Below are 23,030 nucleotides of genomic sequence, written 5' to 3'. Positions count from 1 at the left end.
ATCTATGTTCATCAGTGATATTGGCCTGTAGTTTTCTTTTTTTGTGACATCTTTTTCTGGTTTTGGTATCAAGGTGATGGTGGCCTCATAGAATGAGTTTGGGAGTGTTCCTCCCTCTGCTGTATTTTGGAAGAGTTTGAGAAGGGTAGGTGTTAGCTCTTCTCTAAATGTTTGATAGAATTCACTTGTGAAGGCATCTGTTCCTGAGATTTTGTTTGTTGGAAGATTTTTAATTACAGTCTCAATTTCAGTGCTTGCGATTGGTCTGTTTATATTTTCTATTTCTTCCTGATTCAGTCGCGGGAGGTTGTGCTTTTCTAAGAATTTGTCCATTTCTTCCAGGTTGTCCATTTTCTTGGCATAGAGTTGCTTGTAGTAATCTCTCATGATCCTTTGTATTTCTTCAGTGTCAGTTGTTGCTTCTCCTTTTTCGTTTCTAATTCTATTGATTTGAGTCTTCTCCCTCTTTTTCTTGATGAGTCTGGCTAATGGTTTATCAATTTTGTTTATCTTCTCAAAGAACCAGCTTTTACTTTTATTGATCTTTGCTATCGTTTCCTTCATTTCTTTTTCATTTATTTCTGATCTGATCTTTATGATTTCTTTCCTTCTGCTAACTTTGGGTTTTTTGGGTTCTTCTTTGTCTAATTGCTTTAGGTGTAAGGTTGGTTGTTTATTTGAGATGTTTGTTTCTTGAGGTAGGATTGTATTGCTATCAACTTCCCTCTTAGAACTGCTTTTTCTGCATCCCATAGGTTTTGGGTCGTCATGTTTTCATTGTCATTTGTTTCTAGGTATTTTTTTATTTCCTCTTTGATTTCTTCAGTGATCTCTTGGTTATTTAGTAGTGTGTTGTTTAGCCTCCATGTGTTTATATTTTTTACAGATTTTTTCCTGTAATTCATGTCTAGTCTCATAGCGTTGTGATCAGAAAAGATACTTGATATGATTTCAATTTTCTTAAATTTACCAAGGCTTGATTTGTGACCCAAGATATGATCTATCCTGGAGAATGTTCCATGAACACTTGAGAAGAAAGTGTATTCTGTTGTTTTTGGATGGAATGTCCTATAAATATCAATTAAGTCCATCTTGTTTAATGTATCATTTAAAGCTTGTGTTTCTTTATTTATTTTCATTTTGGATGATCTGTCCATTTGTGAAAATGAGGTGTTAAAGTCCCCTACTATTGTTGTGTTACTGTCGATTTCCCCTTTTATGGCTGTTAGCATTTGCCTTATGTATTGAGGTACTCCTATGTTGGGTGCATAAATATTTACAATTGCTATATCTTCTTCTTGGATTGATCCCTTGATCATTATGTAGTGTCCTTCCTTGTCTCTTGTAATAGTCTTTATTTTAAAGTCCATTTTGTCTGATATGAGAATTGCTACTCCAGCTTTCTTTTGATTTCCATTTGCATGGAGTATCTTTTTCCATCCCCTCACTTTCAGTCTGTATGGGTCCCTAGGTCTGAAGTGGGTCTCTTGTAGACAGCAGATATATGGGTCTTGTTTTTGTATCCATTCAGCCAGGCTATGTCTTTTGGTTGGAGCATTTAATCCATTTACATTTAAGGTAATTATTGATATGTATGTTCCTGTTACCGTTTTCTGAATTGTTTTGGGTTTGTTATTGTAGGTCTTTTCCTTCTCTTGTGTTTCCTGCCTAGGGAAGTTCCTTTAGCATTTGTTGTAAAGCTGGTTTGGTGGTGCTGAATTCTCTTAGCTTTTGCTTGTCTGTAAAAGTTTTAATTTCTCCGTCTAATCTGAATGAGATCCTTGCTGGGTACAGTAATCTTGGTTGTAGGTTTTTCCCTTCATCACTTTACATATGTCCTGCCACTCCCTTCGGGCTTGCAGAGTTTCTGCTGAAAGATCAGCTGTTAACCTTATGGGGATTCCCTTGTATGTTATTTGTTGCTTTTCCCTTGCTGCTTTTAATATTTAATTAAAGCATATTTAATATTTAATATTTAATACTCTTTGTATTTAATTTTTGATAGTTTGATTAATATGTGTCTTGGCGTGTTTCTCCTTGGATTTATCCTGTATGGGACTCTCTGCACTTCCTGGACTTGATTGACTATTTCCTTTCCCATATTAGGGAAGTTTTCAACTATAGTCTCTTCAAATATTGTCTCAGCCCCTTTTTTTTTCTCTTCTTCTTCTGGGACCTCTATAATTTGAATGTTGGTGCATTTAATGTTGTCCCAGAGGTCTCTGAGACTGTCCTCAATTCTTTTCATTCTTTTTTCTTTATTCTGCTCTGCGGTAGTTATTTCCACTATTTTATCTTCCAGGTCACTTATCCGTTCTTCTGCCTCAGTTATTCTGCTATTGATTCCTTCTAGAGAATTTTTAATTTCATTTATTGTGTTGTTCATCATTGTTTGTTTGCTCTTTCGTTCTTCTAGGTCCTTGTTAAACTTTTCCTGTATTTTCTCCATTCTGTTTCCAAGATTTTGGATCATCTTTACTATCATTACTCTGAATTCTTTTTCAGGTAGACTGCCTATTTCCTCTTCATTTGTTTGGTCTGGTGGGTGTTTACCTTGCTCCTTCATCTGCCGTGTATTTCTTTGTCTTCTTATTTTGCTTAACTTACTGTGTTTGGGGTCTCCATTTCGCAGGCTGCAGGTTCGTAGTTCCCATTGTTATTGGTGTCTGCCCCCAGTGGGTATGGTTCGTTCAGTGGGTTGTGTAGGCTTCCTGGTGGAGGGTACTGACGCCTGTGTTCTGGTAGATGAAGCTGGATCTTGTCTTTCTGGTTGGCAGGACCGCATCCGGTGGTGTGTTTTGGGGTGTCTGTGAACTTATTATGATTTTATGCAGCCTCTCTGTAGCTTGCTGGTCCTTGAGTGGAGCTGGGTCTTAGCGTTGAGATGGAGATCTCTGGGAGAGTTTTCGCTATTTGATATTATGTGGGGCTGAGAGGTCTCTGGTGGACCAATGTCCTGAACTTGGCTCTCCCAACTCAGAGACTCAGACCTGACACCCAGCTGGAGCACCAAGACCCTGTCAGCCACAGCACTCAGAAGAAAAGTGAGGAAAAAAAGAAAGAAAGAAAGAAAGAAAATAATAATAAAATAAAGTTATTAAAATAAAAAATAAAAAAATATTAAAAATAAATAAATTTAAAAGAAAGAAAGATAGAAGAGAGCAACCAAACCAAAAACGAAATCCGCCAATGATAACAAGAGCTAGAAACAATACTAAAAAAGAAAAAAAAAAGAAAGAAAGGAAAACAGACAGACAGAGCCCTAGGACGAATGGTAAAAGCAAAGCTCTACAGACAAAATTACACAAAGAAGCATACACGTACACACTTAAAAAAGAGAAAAAGGAAAAAAAGAAAAAAAAAATATAAAAGGAAGAGAGCAACCAGATCAATTAACAAATCTACCGATGATAATAAGCTCTAAGTACTAAGCTAAGGTAAACATAAACCAGAAACAAATTAGATGCAGAAAGCAAACCCCAAGTCTACAGTTCCTCCCAATGTCCACTGATTCAATTTTGGGATGATTCGTTGTCAATTCAGGTATTCCACAGATGCAGGGCACATCAGTTTGATTGTGGAGATTTTATCCGCTGCTCCTGAGGCTGCTGGGAGAGATTCCCCTTTCTCTTCTTTGTTTGCACAGCTCCTGGGGTTCAGCTTTGGATTTGGCCCCGCCTCTGCATGTAGGTTGACTGAGGGCATCTGTTCCCAGCCCAGACAGGACGGGGTTAAATTAGCAGCTGATTAGGGGGCTGTGGGTCCCTCAGACCGGAGGGAGGGAGGGGTATGGAATTCCAGGTGAGCCTGTGGTGACAGAGGCCGGCGTGACGTTGCACCAGCCTGAGGTGTGCCATGCGTTCTCCTGGGGAAGTTGTCCCTGGATCACGGGACACTGGCAGTGGCAGGCTGCACAGACTCCTGGGAGGGGAGGTGTGGATAGTGACCTGTACTTGCACACAGGCTTCTTGGTAGCTGCAGCAGCAGTCTTATTGTTTCATGCCGGTCTCTGGTGTCTGTGCTGATAGCCGTGGCTCGCGCCCGTCTCTGGAGCTCGTTTAGGTGGTGCTCTGAATCCCCTCTCCTCGTGCACCCCAAAACAACGGTCTCTTGTCTCTTCAGCAGCTCCAGACTTTTTCCCGGATTCCCTCCCAGCTAGCTGTGGCGCACTAGCCCCCTTCAGGTTGTGTTCACGCAGCCAACCCCTGTCCTCTCCCTGGGATCTGACCTCCAAAGCCCGAGCCTCAGCTCCCAGCCCCCACCTGCCCCAGCGGGTGAGCAGACAAGCCTCTTGGGCTGGTGAGTTCACTGATCCTCTGTGCGGGAATCTCTCCACTTTGCCCTCTGCACCCCTGTTGCTGCGCTCCCCTCCGTGGCTCTGAAGCTTCCCCCCTCCGCCACCACTCCCCCTCTTGCCCCGTCTCTGCCAGTGAAGGGGCTTCCTAGTGTGTGGAAACTTTTCCTCCTTCACAGCTCCCTCCCAGAGGTGCACGTCCCGTCCCTATTCTTTAGTCTCTGTTTTTTCTTTTTCCTTTTGCCCTACCCAGGTACATGGGGAGTTTCTTGCCTTTTGGGGAAGTCTGAGGTCTTCTGCCAGCATTCAGTAGGTGTTCTGTAGGATCTGTTCTGTAGGTGTATTTTTGATGTATTTGTAGGGAGGAAGGTGATCTCCACATCTTATTCCTCTGCCATCTTGAAAGTCCCCTAGGCCTATGAAGCCTTTAAAATGAGATAGATCTATATATAATGATATGGAAATTAAGCAAGATACATTATTCATATTTTTAGAAAGCAGATTGCAGAACAACATGGTATGTATTATGTGGTTTCATCTCTATTTAAAAAGATATATTTTATGTACTTGTATGCTTATAGATAATTTCTGGAAGGATACACAAGAAACTACTAGAGTGGTTACCTCTGGGGAGGAGAGCTGGAAAAACAGTAGAGGAAAACTTTGCCTTTTCTTTCTATCCTTTGTGTGGCTTGGATGTTTACCCTGAATGTACTTAGCTTTAATAACGATAAACAAATGAACATAAAAATTTCAGATATATTAGACATGTAGGGAGAGTTCTTACTATTTGTCCGTTTACAGAAGTTTACTTGGATTATCAGCAGACACTGAAGAAACCTAATATTGGTGACACTGATTTAATCGCTTTTAAACCCTTGTCTTAGAAAACAGTAGTATTTTTACCCTTTAAAGATTTTTTGGGAACAGGAGAGGGGAGTGTGTTGGTGATTATATAATATGTTAATTTATGAAGTTGTAAGTTAATATAGTAAATATTGAAGTTCTACTAAAAAAGTGTTAATTTGAAATTAAAAATTTAAATTGTATTTAAGAGTTTTCTAGCCAATTAATTTCTGAAATAAACAGATGTGGAAAATGCGTTCTGTGGTAGATAAAAATTTTTAGTAGGGTTAGGCTGGATCGTGCTACATTTCATATTTTTCAGTGCTGTAGTTTATATTACTTTTTCAGTACATTAAAACTTATGCAGTGAAACTGAATAATGGCAATGTTTTTATACCCTTTTATAGCCATTTCTTTTTCATAACCTCCCCCTATTTCCTGTTAACTAAACTATAAGCACCTTTCTGTTAATTTATGAAAATTATTGTTGAGGTAGCACATTATCACTGATCTGTATGGCACTTTCAGCATGTTAGAAGCAAAGGTCCAAGCAACATAAAACACATCAAAATTCATTAATGTGGTATTGATTATTTTTTGGATAATTAATTTTATTGCAGACCCTTGAAAGAGATAATGAACTGCAAAGGGAGAAGGTGAAAGAAAATGAAGAAAAGTTCCTTAGTCTTCAAAACAAGCATGAGAAAGCACTAGAAACTTGGAAAAAGCATGTAGGTTTATTAAATAGTAAAATATTAAAATATTTTAAGTAGTAGACATTTAAAATAACTATTAAATGCTAAGAAAATATTGCAAAAATAATATAGGAATAAAGTCAGACACATTGTCTTCTTGCACTTATATTTCCAAGAAGTGAATGTTTTTAAAGCTAAATTTAATAAAATTTTCTGTAATGCTTTCGTGCATGAAAAACCATACATATATGTGTGTGTGTATATTTTGTATGACTTTTCGTATGTGACAAATAAAAATTAATTTTCCTTTTCACAAAACCATTGATAGTGTTTTAGTAAATGATTATAATAAAGAATTATATAGGTCTTATTGTTAGCTGATCTCTTTAGCTTTCCTCGGCAGTTTTGTTGACTTGTATTAAAGCCATGTTTAGAACATATATACAGTAGTTGGATTCTATAGTATTAACATTTTATCATGAGAATTGTTATGTTGTAAACATGACTATTTCCTTAAAGCACAACTCTTTATTTTACATTAAATTTTAATTTCAGTGAAGTAGATAATAAAAGTGTAAAGTGATGTAAATTAAAGTTGTGAAATATAAGGTTCACTTTTAAGACTGGTGAACCCCCAAATCGATTACTCTACTTTATTATCTATTTTTATTGCCTTCAATTCTTTTAAAAGAACTAAAAAAAAATAGAAGGTAATTATTTAAGAGTTTATGAAAGCTATATTTTGGGTAAGTAAGATTATATTTTAAACTATTATACTAATTATATAATTCTAATACTATACTAATATATTTTATAATAATATATATCTGCATACTATTCTGTAGATGATTTTGTTTGATATAAATTGTTATGTAAGTAATTCTTGATTTTTTGATCCATTTGCAGCTAACATGTTCTCTTAATCTGTATTTTGAAGAGATCAAATCTTCACTGATTAATTTGATAAGCATTACCTAATTCTCAAAAAATATTTTGTAGTTAATTGTATCAGAATACTATAAAATGCTTAATGGCCCCTAAAGAGGTAAAGTTTGTCATTAAGCAACAAGCATAGTAATTTTCATTTTAGCTTCAGCTAATCTATCTTGCATCCCAACACTTCCTTCTCATTTCTAAGGCTTAAAAGATCATGGAAATAGTACGGTCAGGATAAGGAAAACTATGAAGTAAAAAGAGAATATAAATTTGAATATGCCAACCACACCAAAAATAATTAGTTGAGATAAAAGAAAATTAAGCATTTATTTTTCCTAATGATATTTCAAGTATGTCCCTCCCCCAAGAAAAAAGAGTCAATTGAATTAAGAAAATAAGCATTCAGCTTCACTGGTGAGGCCACAGTCTGTAATTTGGATAAAATTGGTTTTGTCTTAGGATTTTTAGCATCTACAATCATTTCACTTCCATATGATTTAATACTAAACAGAACATAGGTAAATTTCTAAAAAGCTGCTTTGTTTCTATAGGAGTTTTCTTGAATGGGAGGTCAGATCTACTCTTTAATTGTATTTCTATCTCGATATAAGTTTTTCACCATTCTTGAGTGAAGGACAATTATAGTGTTGCTACTGAGATCGGATCAAGATGGGTTTTTAAAAATCATTAAAAGATACTGACAAAAAAAAAAAAAAAGATACTGACAAAAATAAGATGAAATCATATATACTGCTGTTTAAAAAAAATAAACAGTGAAAACACTGTACAAATTAAACAGTGAATATTACTAGATAATATATTTAAAACTCATTGAAGTGTCTTAAAGAACATGGTATGTGTATCTGTTTTTATTTGGCTAGTTATACAGCCAATGGTTGTATATAGATAAAAAGATAATAAATGGGGATGTTTAGAAATTATTTAGGGAAAGGGGGAATCACAAAAGGAATTCAATTCACAACATATGTTGAGCATCTGTTATGTGTTAGGCACTATTCTAGGTGCTGGATTTTCAAAGATGCCTAAAATACAAAGATTATTAAAGAGCTCACACTCTCAAAAGACAGGTAATTATTAAGTTAACCACAATAGTGTTGAGTGTTTTTAGTAGTGTTAACATTAGTATTAACAAATTACTGTGAAAGCACAAAATAAATCATATTGTTTAACTAGGTTGGAGAAAGTTTTAGAGAAAAGATGACACTAGAATTTGGTCTTGAAAGATGAATAGGGTTTCACCAGGCAGAAGGTGCCTACTTCCTATACTTCCCATTCCACTCTGTTGGCATTCCATTTAAGAAAGGGAAAAATGATGGAGGCATGAAACTGCATTCTCAAGGATGATGAATAGTCTGATCTAGAATGTGACAGTGGAAATTAGGTTGAGATCACCTTCTGAAGAGTTCTTTACTAAGGAAGTTGAATTTTATAAGTAATGGGAAGCCATTGAGATTTTTAAAGCAGAAAAGTGACATAGATCTGCATTTTAGAAAAATAACCCTTGCAACAGTATGGAGAATGGCGTTATGGAAAGAGATTAATAAGTAGAGTGTTGCAAATAATCTAACCACAAGCCTATGAGGGTGTAAATAAGGGCAACAGTAGTGAGAACAGAGAAGAGGGATAGATACAGGAAGCATTTTGGAGGTAGAATTAGCAGGATTAGTGACATTTTATGTGTAATGGATTTTAGAAGGAAAAGGAGTAAACTATGATTCTGAGATTAATATAATGAGCAGAATAATAATGTCACTAATTGACATAAGGAATGTGAAAGGAGAAGCACATTTGGTGGATGAAAATGAGTTTAATTTGGGAACTGATGAATTTATGGTGACTGCAGGACATCTGACTTGAAATGTATATTATGCATTTGGAAACATGAATCTAATCTTAGGAGAGAGGTTGGGAGATGGGATATAGATTTAAGACTTATTAGCATAAAGGTGAAATTTGAGGGTATGATAAGATCATCTGTGGAAGGAGTGGTAGACTTGAAGAGAAGGCTAAAGAAGAAAGAGCCTTGGGGAACACCAACATTTTGCGAGTGGTTAGTGTGTGTATATTGGGGCAGGAGGGGAGAGGGAGCCTGATAAGAATGGTGAGAAAGGTAGAAGGATAAAGAGAGAGTAGTACCATGAAAATGAAGAAAAGAGGCTATTTCAAGAATAAGTAGTCAGCATAGTCGAGCTACAGTGCTGTTAAATGGTGTGAAACTTGGAACAAGTCCTTTGGCTAATTTGCAGGTGATAGCTGAGAAAAATAATCAGTAGAAAAATGAGGGCAGAAGTCGGTTGTTAAGGAGTGGTGAGAGATTAGAATTTGAAAGTAGCAAGAGTGGACTTTATTTTAAGAAGTAAGAGAGAGAGAGTAATTGAGTCAAGGAGAAAAAAGTTAGGAACGTGACAAGAGCATATTTGTGGGCTGAAAACATGCTGGTATAGTGGGAAAGATTGAGACCAGGCAGGAGAGAAGAGATCTTTGCTAGAGCTAAGCTCTAAGGGAGACAGGAGTGACTTCCCTGACCGTCTAGTGGTTAAGACTTCGCCTTCCAATGCAGGGGTGCGAGTTCAATATCTGGTCAGGGAGCTAAGATCCCACATGCCTCGCGGCCAAAAAAAACCAAAACATAAAACAGAAGCAATATTGTAACACATTCAATAGAGACTTTAAAAATGGTCCACATCAAAAAAATCTTTAAAAAAGAGGGGGAGGGGGAGACAGGAGAGGATGGGGTAGAGAGCACTTGTGGAATTTTTGGTAGTTTAAAATTAAGAGACACTTTAGTAATATTTTATGACAAAAAGGTATTTTTCTCTTCAATGGAACTTACTTTGTCTTACATTTGAGGTTCCTATGAAGGAGAACGCCCCCAAGAAAAAGATTACGAAATTTTATAGCCAGTAAAAGCCCAGTGTGTAGATGTAAGTATTAGGCTGAAGAGTCAGTTTCTGTTGTACTGCTTAGTGCTCAGTATTCTTCATCTAATTGAGTTAAAATCTGTATATCTAATTTGCAACAAGAAAATAAAACTTTAAGAAAACAATGAAGTGGTAACTTTCATAGAATTTTTATGATTAAAAATAAATTAATTTTTCATTTGTAACCAGAGGTAGTTTAATGTAGTACTTGAAAGCACAACACCTAGACTTAGCCTTGGATTTGAATCTTGACTACCACTTTATATCTACCTGATCTTGGGCAAGTTACTTAACGTCTGTGAGCCTCACATTTGTCACCTGTAAATTGGAGACTAAAAATACCTCATAGGATTTTTATGACTACAAAATTATATTTATTAAGTACTCAGCACAATTCAATAAATGGTAGCTTTTAATATTAGTAATTACTTCGGGAATGTTTTCATTTTTTACTATTTCCAAAGACTTGTGTTAATAAAGTATTTTTATACAAAATAAATTTATATACGTGTTCATTTTGGTTAAATGTTATATTAGGTTGAAGAACTTAATGGAGAAATTAATGAGATTAAAAATGAGTTATCATCACTTAAAGAAACTCATACTAAGTTACAAGAACATTATGAAGAATTATGCGATCAGAAAAAGTTTGAGGAAGACAAGAAGTTTCAGGTAAAATTCAAGTATGTTGGGGGTATAAGCTCTTAAAGAAATTAGGACCATCACTGATGATTTTCTCCATGCTTCATATTTTCCGTTTCTCAACTTTTAAAAATTAGTATAAGCGTATAGTCTGTAATACATTTTTAGTTAATTTTTATGTACAATATGACATAAGGATCAAGGGTCATTTTTTTGGACATGAATTTTCAGTTCTAGCACATACCTTTGTGGAATAGACAATATTTTCTCCCATTGTGCCTTGGCACTTTTCTTTGAAAATCAGTTAACCAAATAAATATATGTGGGTCTACTTCTGCACCCTCTATTATATTCCTTTGATTTTATGTCCATCTTTAAGCCAATATAACACTTTTCTTTATTAGTGTAACTTTATAAGAAGTATTAAAATGTGGTAGTATAGGTCCTTCAATTTTGTTGTTCTTTTCCAAAATTGTTTTGGCTATTCTAAGTCCTTTGCATTTCCATATAACTTTTGGAATCAGTTTGTCAGTTTCTAAAAGAAAAAGTCTCTGGGATTTGGACTTGGATTGTGTTGAATGTATAGATTAATTTGCAAAGAATTGACATCTTAACATACAATTCATGAACATGGTATATATCTTTACATTTATTTAGATATTCTTTAATATCCTTCAGAAATGTTTTATAGTTTTCATTGCATAGGTCTTGCAAGTATTTTGTTAAATTTATCCCAGAATATTTCATGTTTTGGGCTCTTACTGGAAATAGTATTTTAAAAATTAATTTTTCTAATTGTTTCTTGCTAGTATATAGAATTAAAATTGATTTTTGTACATTGACCTTGTATCCTTTTCCCTTTTTTTTTTTCCTTTTACCTTTTTAATTAACTTATTATTGTAGTAGGTTTTTTTTGGTTGGACTTTGGACTTTTCTATGTGTCTGATTATGTCATCTGAGAATTTAAGGCAGACAAATTTTACTTCTTTTTCTGCTCTGTATACATTTTATTTTTTCCTCAACTTATTGCCCTAGCTAGGACTCTTTAGTACGGTGTTAAATAAAAGTTGTAAGCATTGACATGCTTGCCTTACTTCTCATCTTAGATGGAGAGTATTTAATCTTTCATCATTTCATATTATGTTAGCCATAGATTTTTTTGTATATGCTCTTTGTCAGATTGAGGAAGTTTCCTTCTATTCCTAGTTCGCTGAGTTTTTATCATGAATGAATTTTTATCATGAGTGGGTATTAAAGTTTGTCAAATGCTTTTATGGTATCTATTGAGATCATTTATTTTGTTTATTCTGTTAATGTGTCAGTATTAACCAATTAATTACATTAATTAATTTCTAAATTTACCTTGCATTCCTGGGATATGTGTTATCCTTTTTATATATGGCTAGATTTGATTTGCTAATGCTATGTTAGGGGTTTTGAATTGATGAGGAATATTGATATGTAGGTTTTGTTTTTTCTTTGTATTCTTTTGGTCTGTTTTTTGTATCAGAGTAATACTGGCCACATAAATTGAGTTGGAATGTGTTCTTTCCTCCTGAAAGAGTATTGTGTAGAACTGGTGTTACTTACTAAATATTATATACAATTCATTGGTGAAGCTATCTAGGCTTTTTCTTTGTGGGAATATTTTTAATAACAAATTTAGTTTTTAAATTATTTATAGGGCTATTCAGAGTCTCAATTTCTTTTTATGTCAGTGTGCAGAAAATAGTTGACATAGCAGGCCTGTGAAAGGCCTCTGAAAGACCTGCTTGTAAGTTTGGCTCTTGACTGATACCTGGAAATTTGGATTTGGGGAAGGTTCCCACCACTTCCTAACAGACAGGAATGGCTCACTGGGCCTAAACTATTAAGTAGTTTACTTTGAACATCTGCTTTCTTTCTGGGAGTCAGGAGTTTTGGCACATGCTAGGCAGAGAGTGACCAGCAACCAAAAAACTTTGGGCACTGAGTCTCTAATGAGCTTTCTGGTAGACAACAATTTACATTTGTGATCACAATTCATTGCTGTGGGAATTAAGCATGTCCTATGTGACTCCACTAGAAGACTCTTGAAAGAGGTTTGTACATGGTTTCCTCCAGACTTCACCTCTTGTGCCTTTTCCCTTTGCTGATTTTGCTTTGTATTCTTTGCGGTTATAAATCTTAGTCAGGAGTACAACTGTATATTGAGTCGTATGAGTCTTCATAGCAAATCACCAAACCTGGGGGTGGACTTGGCGAACTCCAGCACAGTCCATTTTGCTAATTTTTCTCTTTCAAGGAACTTGTTCTTTTCATCTAACTTGTCAATATATTGGTTATTGGCCTTTTTTCTTTTCTAATATAAGCATTTAAAGCTATTAATTTTCCACTAATCACTGCTTTAGCTTCATTCTACAAATTCTGATGTGTTGTGTTTTCATTCTTATTCAGTTGAACATATTTTAAAATTTCTCTTGTGAGCTCTTCCTTGACCCGTGAATATGAGTCTGACCTATAACCATGCTGTTTAGTTTCCAAATATTTGAGAATTTTCCAAATATATTTCTGTTAATGACTTCAAATTTAAGTAAGACTTTTACCATTTTAAATATATTAAGGGGACTTCCCTGGCAGTCCAGTGGTTAAGACTTCACCTTCCAATGCAGAGGGTGCGGGTTCGATCCCTGGTTGGGGAGCTAAGATCCCACATGCCTCGCGGCCAAAAAACCAAAACATAAAACAGAAGCAATATTGTAACAAATTCAATAAAGACTTAAAAAAAAAAAAAAGAAAGAAATATATTAAGACTTGTTTTTTTGCCAAGTATATTGTCTATCTTGGCAAATATTTCATGTACCCTTGAAAAGAATGTGTATTCTGTTGTTGATTGGTGGAATGTTTTATAAATGTCAGGTCAGTTTGGTTGATAATGTTGTTCAAGTCTTCTCTATCCTTACTGATTTTTTTGTGTACTTGTTCTATCAATTAGTGGGAAATCTTTATAACTGTGAATTTATATTTCTCTTTTCAGTTCTGTCAGTTTTTGCTTCATGTGTGTTTAAGCCCTGTTATTAGGTGTATACACAGTTATAATTATTATGACTTCCTGATTAATTGACCTTTTTATCATTATGAAATGTCCATCCCTATCCTAGTAATATTATTTTGTCTGATATTAATATAGCTGTTCCATCTTTTATGATTAGTGTTTGTTTTATATACTTTTTTCACCTTGCTTGTGTTTGAGGGGTAAACCTCACACAGCAAGACATTTTTGAGCTGAGTTGTTAAAAATAACTAAGAATTTTCCAGATAGAGATTTAAATTAGATGGAGTAAAGTGAGCAAAGAATCATAAAAGTGAAATATTGTTATTCAATATGTAAACTAGATGTTGGTTAGCAAGGCTGCAGTATAGGATGCTAGCAGTGCAGTAAGTAGCAGGATAAGAAGTTGAAAAGATAGGCAGAAGACCGACTGTAGAGGGCTATATAGTCCATTCATAGAAATTTGTTCTTGACACTACCATTTGGGGGCTTTTAAACAAGGAGTAAAGTGCTTAGATTACTTTTTTTGAAACATCATTTTGGTGATGATGTGGGTAGACAGTGGGACAAAACTAAAGGCATGGATTCCAACTTGGAGAATACTGCAATAGTCCAGTCCAGAGATATTGATTGTCATTTTAATATTCATAGCTATAACATAGCTTGAGAGCTATAAATAACAAGTAATTCTTACAACATCTGATTGATTATAGAAATGAATATAGACTTGCATTCATAAAAAATTGATCAGCATTCATTCACTTTCATACTGAAAATAACTTATTCAATCAGATTATAAATCATGTTTTTAGTTTAAGAAATGTAGACAATATAGACACTTTAAAATAAGAAAGTGAAGATCACCCATAACACCACCATCCAGAAATAGTGATTGTTAAAATTATGGTATATGACTTCCAGAGTTTTTCTATGCGTGTGTTTGGATAGAAACAGACACACATAGGTATTCATATACATGCACTTTTAAAAAACTAAAATAAATCATACTTTCTCTGATGTTTTATAGACCACTTTTATTTAGAAATTTCTTTTATTGTGGTTAAAAACATATAACATAAAATTTGCCATTTTTAAGTGATTAAACTTAAAATTACAATTCAGTTGTACTAATTATAATTCAGTGGCATTAATTACAACTACAGTGTTTTGCAATCATCACCACTATCTATTTCCAAAACTTGCATCATCCCAGACAGAAATTGTGTAACCATAAATCAGTAACTTCTGATTTTCCCCTCTCCCCAGGTAACCTCTAATCTACTTTCTGACTCTATGAATTTGTCTATTCTATATTTTTTATATAAATAGAATTGTACAATATTTGTCCTCTTTGTCTGGCTTATTTCATTTAGATGATGTTTTCAGAGTTCACCAATGTTGTAGCACTTTGTTCCTTTTTATGGCAGAATAATATTCCACTGTATGGATACACCACATTTTGTGTGTCCATTCTTCTATTTTGTTTTTTTTAAAAATAAATTTATTTATTTTATTTATTTATTTTTGGCTGTGTTGGGTCTTCATTGCTACGTGTGGGCTTTCTCTAGTTACGGTGAGCAGGGGCTACTCTTTGTTGCGGTGTGCGGGCTTCTCATTGTGGTGTCTTCTCTTGTTGCGGAGCACAGGCTCTAGGCGCACAGGCTTTAGTAGTTGTGGTGCGCGGGCTCAGTAGTTGTAGCTCGTGGGCTCTAGAGCACAGGCTCGGTAGTTGCGGTGCATGGGCTTAGTTGCTCCGTGGCAGGTGGGATATTCCCGGACCAGGGCTCAAACCCGTGTCCCCTGCATTGGCAGGCAGATTCTTAACCACTGCACCACCAGGGAAGCCCCATTCTTCTGTTGATGGACGCTTGGGCTTTTACCTTTTGGCTGTTGTGCTGTTGTGAACATTGGCATACAACTATCTGTTTGAATCTGCTTTTAATTTTTGCAAGGTATATACTGAGGAGTGGCACCAAGTGATTCCCACCTTCTGGTGTTCATGTTCTTTTGTAATACCCTCCATTGAGTGTGAGTTGGATTTAGTAACTTGCTTCTAGTTAATAGACTATAGCAGAAGTGATGCAATGTTACAATACTTCTGAGGTTAAGTTACAAGAAGACTGTGGTTTCTGTGAGAGCGTGGGTGAACACGCTCTCTGTCTCTCAGTCTGTGTCTGTCTCTCCGCCTCTCTCTCTCTCTTTCTTTCTCTCTGAGCCATGTAAAGAAGTCCCAGCTATCCTGCCAGAGAGGCCACGTAGTGAAGAGGGGCTCTGGAGGTTGAAAGGCCACATAAAAGAGAACTGAGGCACTCCTCCACCCGACAGCCCCCACAGCTGCTAGCCATGGGAGTGAGCCTTCTTAGAAATAGAACCTCCAGCTCCAGTTAAAGTTTCAGACAACAGACAGCTTGACTAGACTGTCATGAGAGACCCGGGTCAGAACCATCAAGCCAAGCCATTCCTAAGTTCCTGACCCATCAGAACTATGGGATAATAAGTGTTTGCTGTTATAAACTACCAAATTTGAGGTATTTGTTATACAGCGATGGATAACTCTTAAAATGGTTGACCCCGGAACAACTCCGGGGTTAGAAGCACCAACCCTTGGAGCAGTCAAACATCTGTGTATAACTTATAGTTGGCCCTTCATATACACAGTTCCTCCGTATCGATGGTTCAGCATCCCCAGATTCAACCAACTGCAGATGTGTAGTGCTGTAGTATTTACTATTGAAGAAAACCTGTGTATAATTGGACCTGTGTGGTTCAAAGCCATGGTTCAAGGGTCAACTCTATAAGTATTCTTCTAGGATTTCACAGTTAATAGGTACTGAAACAGGATTTGAACCTATACTTATCCAACTCCAAAACTCCTGGTAACCACCATACTATTTTTCTCCATCTCCTTTGCAAACTTCTCCTTTGCAAGTTTCCCTTCCCCTGCCTCTCCCTTGGGGATTTTCATTAGCATTTTATTCTTTATTCTCTTTCTTCTTAAAATATACTCTTAATCAGTCTTACCAACTTGTATGTCTTCAGCTGCCCTCTATCTGCCACGGATTTTCAAGTCTACATTTCCAGGTCAATTTTCCCATATAAGTTCCAGTTCTATACATCTAAATGTTCATTAGACATCTCCCACCTTTTCGTCTTACTAACTCTTCAAACTCAAGAGATTTTTAAAAAAAATTCTTTTATTATTTTTTGGCTGTGTTGGGTCTTCGATGCTGCACACAGGCTTTTCTCTAGTTACATCGAGCAGGGGCTACTCCGCCTTGCAATGTGCAGGCTTCTCATTGTGGTGGCTTCTCTCGTTGCAGAGCATGGGTCCTAGGGGCACGGGCTTCAGTAATTGTGGCACCAGTGCTCAGTAGTTTGTGGCTCACGGGCTCTAGAGCGCAGGCTCAGTAGTTGTGGTGCACAGGCTCAGTTGCTCCGTGGCATGTGGGATCTTCCCGGACCAGGGATCAAACCCGTGTCCCCTGCATTGGCAGGCAGATTCTTAACCACTGTGCCTCCAGGGAAGTCCCATCAAGAGATTTAAAATGAACTCGTGATATTTTTCTCTAAACCTCCTACTCCTGTTTTCTAGCTCAGTAAATAACACCCACCAGTCACCTAGGTACCTAATCCAAACTCTGCATATTAGTCTTGACTCTCCTCTCAGTTTTCATAGCCAGTCATTCAACAGTTGATATTAGCTTAATAAATAATTCATGAATCTATTCAGGCTTTTCATCTTTGCTGATATCACCTGGACTACTGTGGCATTCTTATGATGCATCTCTCTGCCTCATGTTGTTTCCCTTTAATTCAGTGTTTTTCAGACTTCTAAGTGCAGCCTATTAGTGGTACATGGAAATCAGTCTGGTGGTTTCGTGACTGGCATTCTTTTAAAAATGAAATAAAATAATGTAATATAGAAAACATTAGAATGTATCTCATTGAGTTGGTGTTACTTGGTATGCTCATTGTGTTGTAAAACATATTTATTTCTTTTTGCAGGTTTTAAACAGTGAAGTTTGGAAAACATTACTCTAATCCATTCTTTATACTGCAGCCAGAATGGTCTTTCCAATCAGCTCATATTAATCACCTTGTCTAAATCCTTCAGTGACTTCTCATTGACTTCCTGGTAGAGTTGGAACTCCTTAGTATGCTATATTGGGCCCTTAACGACCTAGGCCTAGTTCAAGCCTCATTTCTCTCCATTCTTCTCCCAGCATCTAAGCTCAAGCTGAAGTAAATCCCAAGTAGTTCCACGAAGTAAAACTACATGAAAAGACTATAATTTTGTTTGCTTTTAATATCTGTGAATGCCATTTGTTCTCCCTGGAGTGCCTCCTTATCCCCATCTATATTAAAATTGCATGTCATTTCTTTTACTATCTTCCCCAGTGGACCATAAGTTTTTTGAGGATAGGGACTATATTTTGTTCATCATTGTATCCCAAAGCCTAGTGCAGTGCTTCCATGTAATATGTGCTCAGTATTTAGGGGGAATAAAAAGATGTTGAATTGATTCACTATTTTAAAGATACATAAAAATACCAAACACTCAAAACAATTTGCCTGCCATGACTACTTTGCTTTTAATAAATGAGTGGTTCTTAATATGTGGTATTATATAATAATGTGGAATGCATGTTTGAAAACATCTAAGACTCTCCATTTTATTTAAATATGATAGACTATACAAAATGAACTTACAGTGATCTTGTTACAAAGAACAATATATTAAATTTAGTCAAAAAATCATTTGGCTTTCAAATAGAAATTGCTGGATGGTTGAAATGAAATATAGATTCCACTTTCATTAGCAAAGTTTGTTCAAATGTTTTATACTTTTTAACAATCTGTTTTTACATTAAAGGAATCTTTTCCATTTTACACTAGAACCTTCCAGAAGTAAATACTGAAATGTCAGTGGAAAAATCAGAAAACACCATCATACAGAAATATGATTCCAGGCAAGAAGTAAGGGAAGAAAATACTGAGAGTTGTTGTTTAGACACTGAATACAGAGAAAAGGAGGAAAAGAAAGAAGCCCCATTTATAGAAGAAATCATTATAGGTAATGAAGGTAACCTAAGTTTATATTGATATTTTCTAATTTTTATATTGATCATTTTAGGGGAATATCAATTATAGTCTTTGCTTTGAGGACCTAGTAGTATAATTGGAGAAATACTTTTCCATTTGTATGTGTCTTAACAAAAGTACTTGTATGTCTTTTGAGCTATTCTTCAATAAAGTCAATATTTGGGGGAAAAATACATTTTTGCTTTCCCTTCTCATCACTTACTCATTGGCTTTTTGCATTCTGGTTTCTGCCTTCACTGATTTGCCAAGAATGAGCTACCAATAACCTTTTGATGACCAGACTCCAGAGCACTTTTCTTAGTTCAAATGACCTTTCTGTAACCATTGAAAAATTGACTAATTCGTCCATATTGAAAAAGAGTGGTTTAAAGAAGGTAGTTTGAAGGTTGTTCAAACCTAGGCTGAACAACCACTTGGTGGAGATGTTGTAGAGAGAATGATTGGATTAAAAAGACCCTTCATGCCCTAAATTTGTAGTCCATATTATTGTAACTATACTGAAAATTTGAAATCTATGGTTAAAACCCAGACGAACAAAATTAATATCTTAAGTAGATATTCTATATATTTTGCCCAAAAGTATTCCAAATTTTAAAAATATTTACAAGGTAGCGAGTAAAAAAGTGATGATTATTAGTCTTGAAGAAACCAGCTAGCACTTTCTGCATCTAGGTAGTAAGAGAAATTACAATATGACCGTTAGAGTAAATTAATTTTTATCTAATCAGCTGTGTGTTTATATGGAATTGTACCATATGCCCAAAAGGAAGCAACAGACTATAGAAATAACCATTTTGTAATGCCCTCAACTTACTTTTTTAAACCAAAAATACTTTCGCTGTTATGAAATAAAAATTTAATGTGACTAGAGCCAAACATTTTAGCATGTTTATTAAAGGGAACTCAATATTTACATAAAATTGGTGTCATTATGTTTGTGTAATAGCTTGCCAGTGAAATATTTAAAGCTAAATATGTTTTTATAAAAATAGTTAACATGCATCTTATAAAAGCAGGCTTTTGTGTATAACCCAAAAATTTACTGTGTTCTCATTATAACAGACTTACAACTTTTTGAAAAAAGCCCCAAGAAGAAAATTAATACTATTGTACCTGAGAATGAAAATCAAAGTGAAATCTCCCTAAGCAAAACCCTCGGCATAGAAAAAGAATTAATTAGTCAAGGACAAACCTTGGATGTTAATGACTTTACAAAAGTGGTTACTACAGAAATACAAGACAAGGTGGACTTGGAAAAAGATAATGGGTGTACAGAATTTAAATCACCAAATATTTCTTTTTTAGTGGCAGATATATCAATAGAAAGAGAAAAGATACATCTAGAAAGAACTGAAGGATTAGATCATCACCATGCAGATGTACACCTGGGGGTTGAAAATAACAGAACATCATTTAACAGTATTTTAGATGAGATGGCTTGCAATACAGATCATAAAAAAGATGTTTCTGAAGATGAACCATTCAAACAACAATTCACATTGCTTCCAGGGACTCAAGAAAATGACACGGAGAAGGAAATTACAAATAGTCGCCAAACCAAAGCAGATTTGGATTCATCTCTAGATGTAAAAAGGAATCCTGTCCAGTGTCAGAAATATAGTTTACCGGATTCAAGTAATGTTATGTTAGATGATAAACAATGTAAAGTAAGACAAATACAACTGTTAAATAAAAAAAGTGAATGTAGCATATTGCCATTTAAAGAAATTTCAGATTTTCAGCAAGTTGGTGATGATACTTCAGAGCACCCTGAACTAACTATTCCCTGTGATATAGCAATGAACCACCCCATTTCTTCTGCTATTTTCAGTGACAATTTGAATGTACTTTTAAAGAATTCAGATAAAACTGTTAATATTATGCCTATGTTGGTGACACCCAACTCAAGCCCTGCGAAAAGAACTACATATAGGAAAAATGTGAATGATATGCATAACAGTCAAGTTAAGAACTGTTTGGGGTATCTAGAAAACAATGTGACTGTTTCCCATCTTCAGATTAACAATGAAAATATAGATGCTTCACAAGCCAAAGATATGAAAACTGCTATTCATGTGAAAACTTCCACAGAAATACCGTTTTCCAGTAAAGGGAGTCAGATTGATGAGAATCAGATAACTGAAGTAAAAAAAAATGACCCCTTCCCTAATGAAAGACGGCATACATTGTTAAATAGTACAGAGAAAATAGAGTCATTAAATGACATTGTTTCAGGAAAAATTTACAGTGAAGGACAGCTGGAAGAATCATGTTCACTTCACATAAAGCCATCTGGAGATTTAGTAAACAGAAGTGGAAGGTCAGCCTTTGATCTTTCAACTTCAGATAAAAAAACTGAGAAAACTCTAGTATATGTGAATTTTTTAGACCCCAGTTCCTGGCCAAAAGTAAATCAAATTGAAAGTCAAACAGTGAGCACTTCAACATCTAGCATTCCTTTGTCGCTGAAGAAGAGACCAATAGGTCTATTAGAAAACAAAAAGATGGTTTCGTTGGCACCTTGTAAAAATGTTGGTGTGGATGATGACAGGAAGGATAGTGGACCAGGTAAGAAAATAACGGTTATGTTTTAATTCCTTTAGAATTTGTATTTCTACTTATTATTCTTGGTAAAAAATTTCCAGATTGTTTAAAATGAAAATTTATTTATAGTACTATATATTTTTTTTGCCTAAACCTAAAAGACTCCCTATATGTATTGATATATATGTAAAAGTAGGAAACGTTTTATTTAAATGGAAGTGGACTTATTTTCACCTAAATCTGAGCCAGTATTATCAACATGTACAGAGGTCAATTGCATTTTGGAAATTAAAAAAAAAAAATCCTTTCATTATCAAAGAACTGAAAATAGCAAAAACAACCACAAGTCTGGGTCATTAATTTTAAATTAGGAACATCTACCTAATCCAAGTCTCTTTTTTTACTTTCTAGAGCAAATGCAGTGAAGTTGTTGATACGGCTTCTGCCAGTGTTATGTTTACTCCTTTTCTTTCTATACTAAAAAAACACAAAAAACAAAAAACATACAAAAAAAAACCAAACTTCCTTCTCTCAGAACTATGTTTTAGTTTCTCTCCTATGTTGTCACTTTCTTCTCCCAATTTTTTCCCTCTTTCCTTAATTTTTCTATTTTTATCTGTCCCTTCACCAGCACCACAAATCTAGCTTTGTTCTTTTATTTTGCAAGTAATAGTGAGGTGTAACATTAATACCTTTCATATCATTGATATTTATCATTGTTTGAAACACTTTAAATTGAATCCCTTAATAATTATATGCCTGTATTAATACATTCAAATATTAAATACTTCAGATAGTAGAGACTGCTTTACTCTTTCAAACCACCACATGAAATAACAATGTGCAAGTTTTGCTTTAAAAATCCTCCAGGAAAAGGGAGCTCTCTTGCACTGTTGGTGGGAGTGTAAATTGATACAGCCACTATGGAGAACAGTATGGCGGTTCCTTAAAAAACTAAAAATAGAACTACCATACGACTCAGCAGTCCCACTACTGGGCATATACCCTGAGAAAACCATAATTCAAAAAGAGTCATGTACCACAATGTTCATTGCAGCACTATTTACAATAGCCAGGACATGGAAGCAACCTAAGTGTCCATCGACAGATGAATGGATAAAGAAGATGTGGCACATATATACAATGGAATATTACTCATCCATAAAAAGAAACGAAATTGTTATTTGTAGTGAGGTGGATGGACCTAGAGTCGGTCATACAGAGTGAAGTAAGTCAGAAAGAGAAAAACAAATACCATATGCTAACACATATATATGGAATCTAAAAAAAAAAAACAAAAGTTCTGAAGAACCTAGGGGCAGGACAGGAATAAAGATGCAGACGTAGATAATGGACTTAAGGACACGGGGAGGGGTAAGGGTAAGCTGGGACGAAGTGAGAGCGTGGCATGGACATATATACACTACCAAATGTAAAACAGATAGCTAGTGGGAAGCAGCCGCATAGCATAGGAAGATCAGCTCGGTGCTTTGTGTCCACCTAGAGGGGTGGGATAGGGAGGGTGGGAGGGAGACATAAGAGGGAGGGGATATGGGGATATATGTATACGTATAGCAGATACACTTTGTTAAACAGCAGCAACTAACACAACAATGTAAAGCAATTATACTCCAATAAAAATGTTAAAAAAAAAAAAACCAAAGTGTAGGAAACTTGGGAAGTTATAACAAAAGAATCTTAAATGGATTGCAGTGTTCCAAAAACTTAGATCATTCTTAAAATAATCAGAAACAAAAGATTATAAAACAATTTTTTTTTAATCCTCCAGAACTAAAAAAAAAAAAAATTAGGGAGAGAGGTAAATGGATGAAATACGTGACTTAATATTGAAGTACTGAAGGTGGGTGATGAGTACATTGACGTTCATACTCTTCACTTTTGTGTATTTGAAAATTTTAATATTGAAGATATTTTAACATAGAGATATACTACATAACATATATAGGTGCTGTATAAATGTTACTTAAAAATAACTA

General features: G+C 35.2%; 1 protein-coding gene across 1 annotated transcript in view; it reads left to right on the top strand.

Moving 5' to 3' along the window:
- The window catches only part of CCDC73 (coiled-coil domain containing 73), a 114,755-nt gene that overhangs the window by 85,442 nt on the left and 6,283 nt on the right, over positions 1-23,030 (top strand). Inside the window, exons 13-16 of the mRNA XM_059931339.1 lie at positions 5,761-5,871; positions 10,251-10,385; positions 18,283-18,460; positions 19,552-21,057. Coding sequence (XP_059787322.1) covers positions 5,761-5,871; positions 10,251-10,385; positions 18,283-18,460; positions 19,552-21,057 — 1,930 coding nt within the window. The remainder of the gene's footprint in view (positions 1-5,760; positions 5,872-10,250; positions 10,386-18,282; positions 18,461-19,551; positions 21,058-23,030) is intronic.

Source organism: Balaenoptera ricei, chromosome 8 (genome assembly GCF_028023285.1).
Source record: "Balaenoptera ricei isolate mBalRic1 chromosome 8, mBalRic1.hap2, whole genome shotgun sequence".
NCBI classification, from domain to species: domain Eukaryota; kingdom Metazoa; phylum Chordata; class Mammalia; order Artiodactyla; family Balaenopteridae; genus Balaenoptera; species Balaenoptera ricei.
Note: the sequence above shows the minus strand (reverse complement) of the source record. Positions and strands in the feature narration are given on the sequence as shown.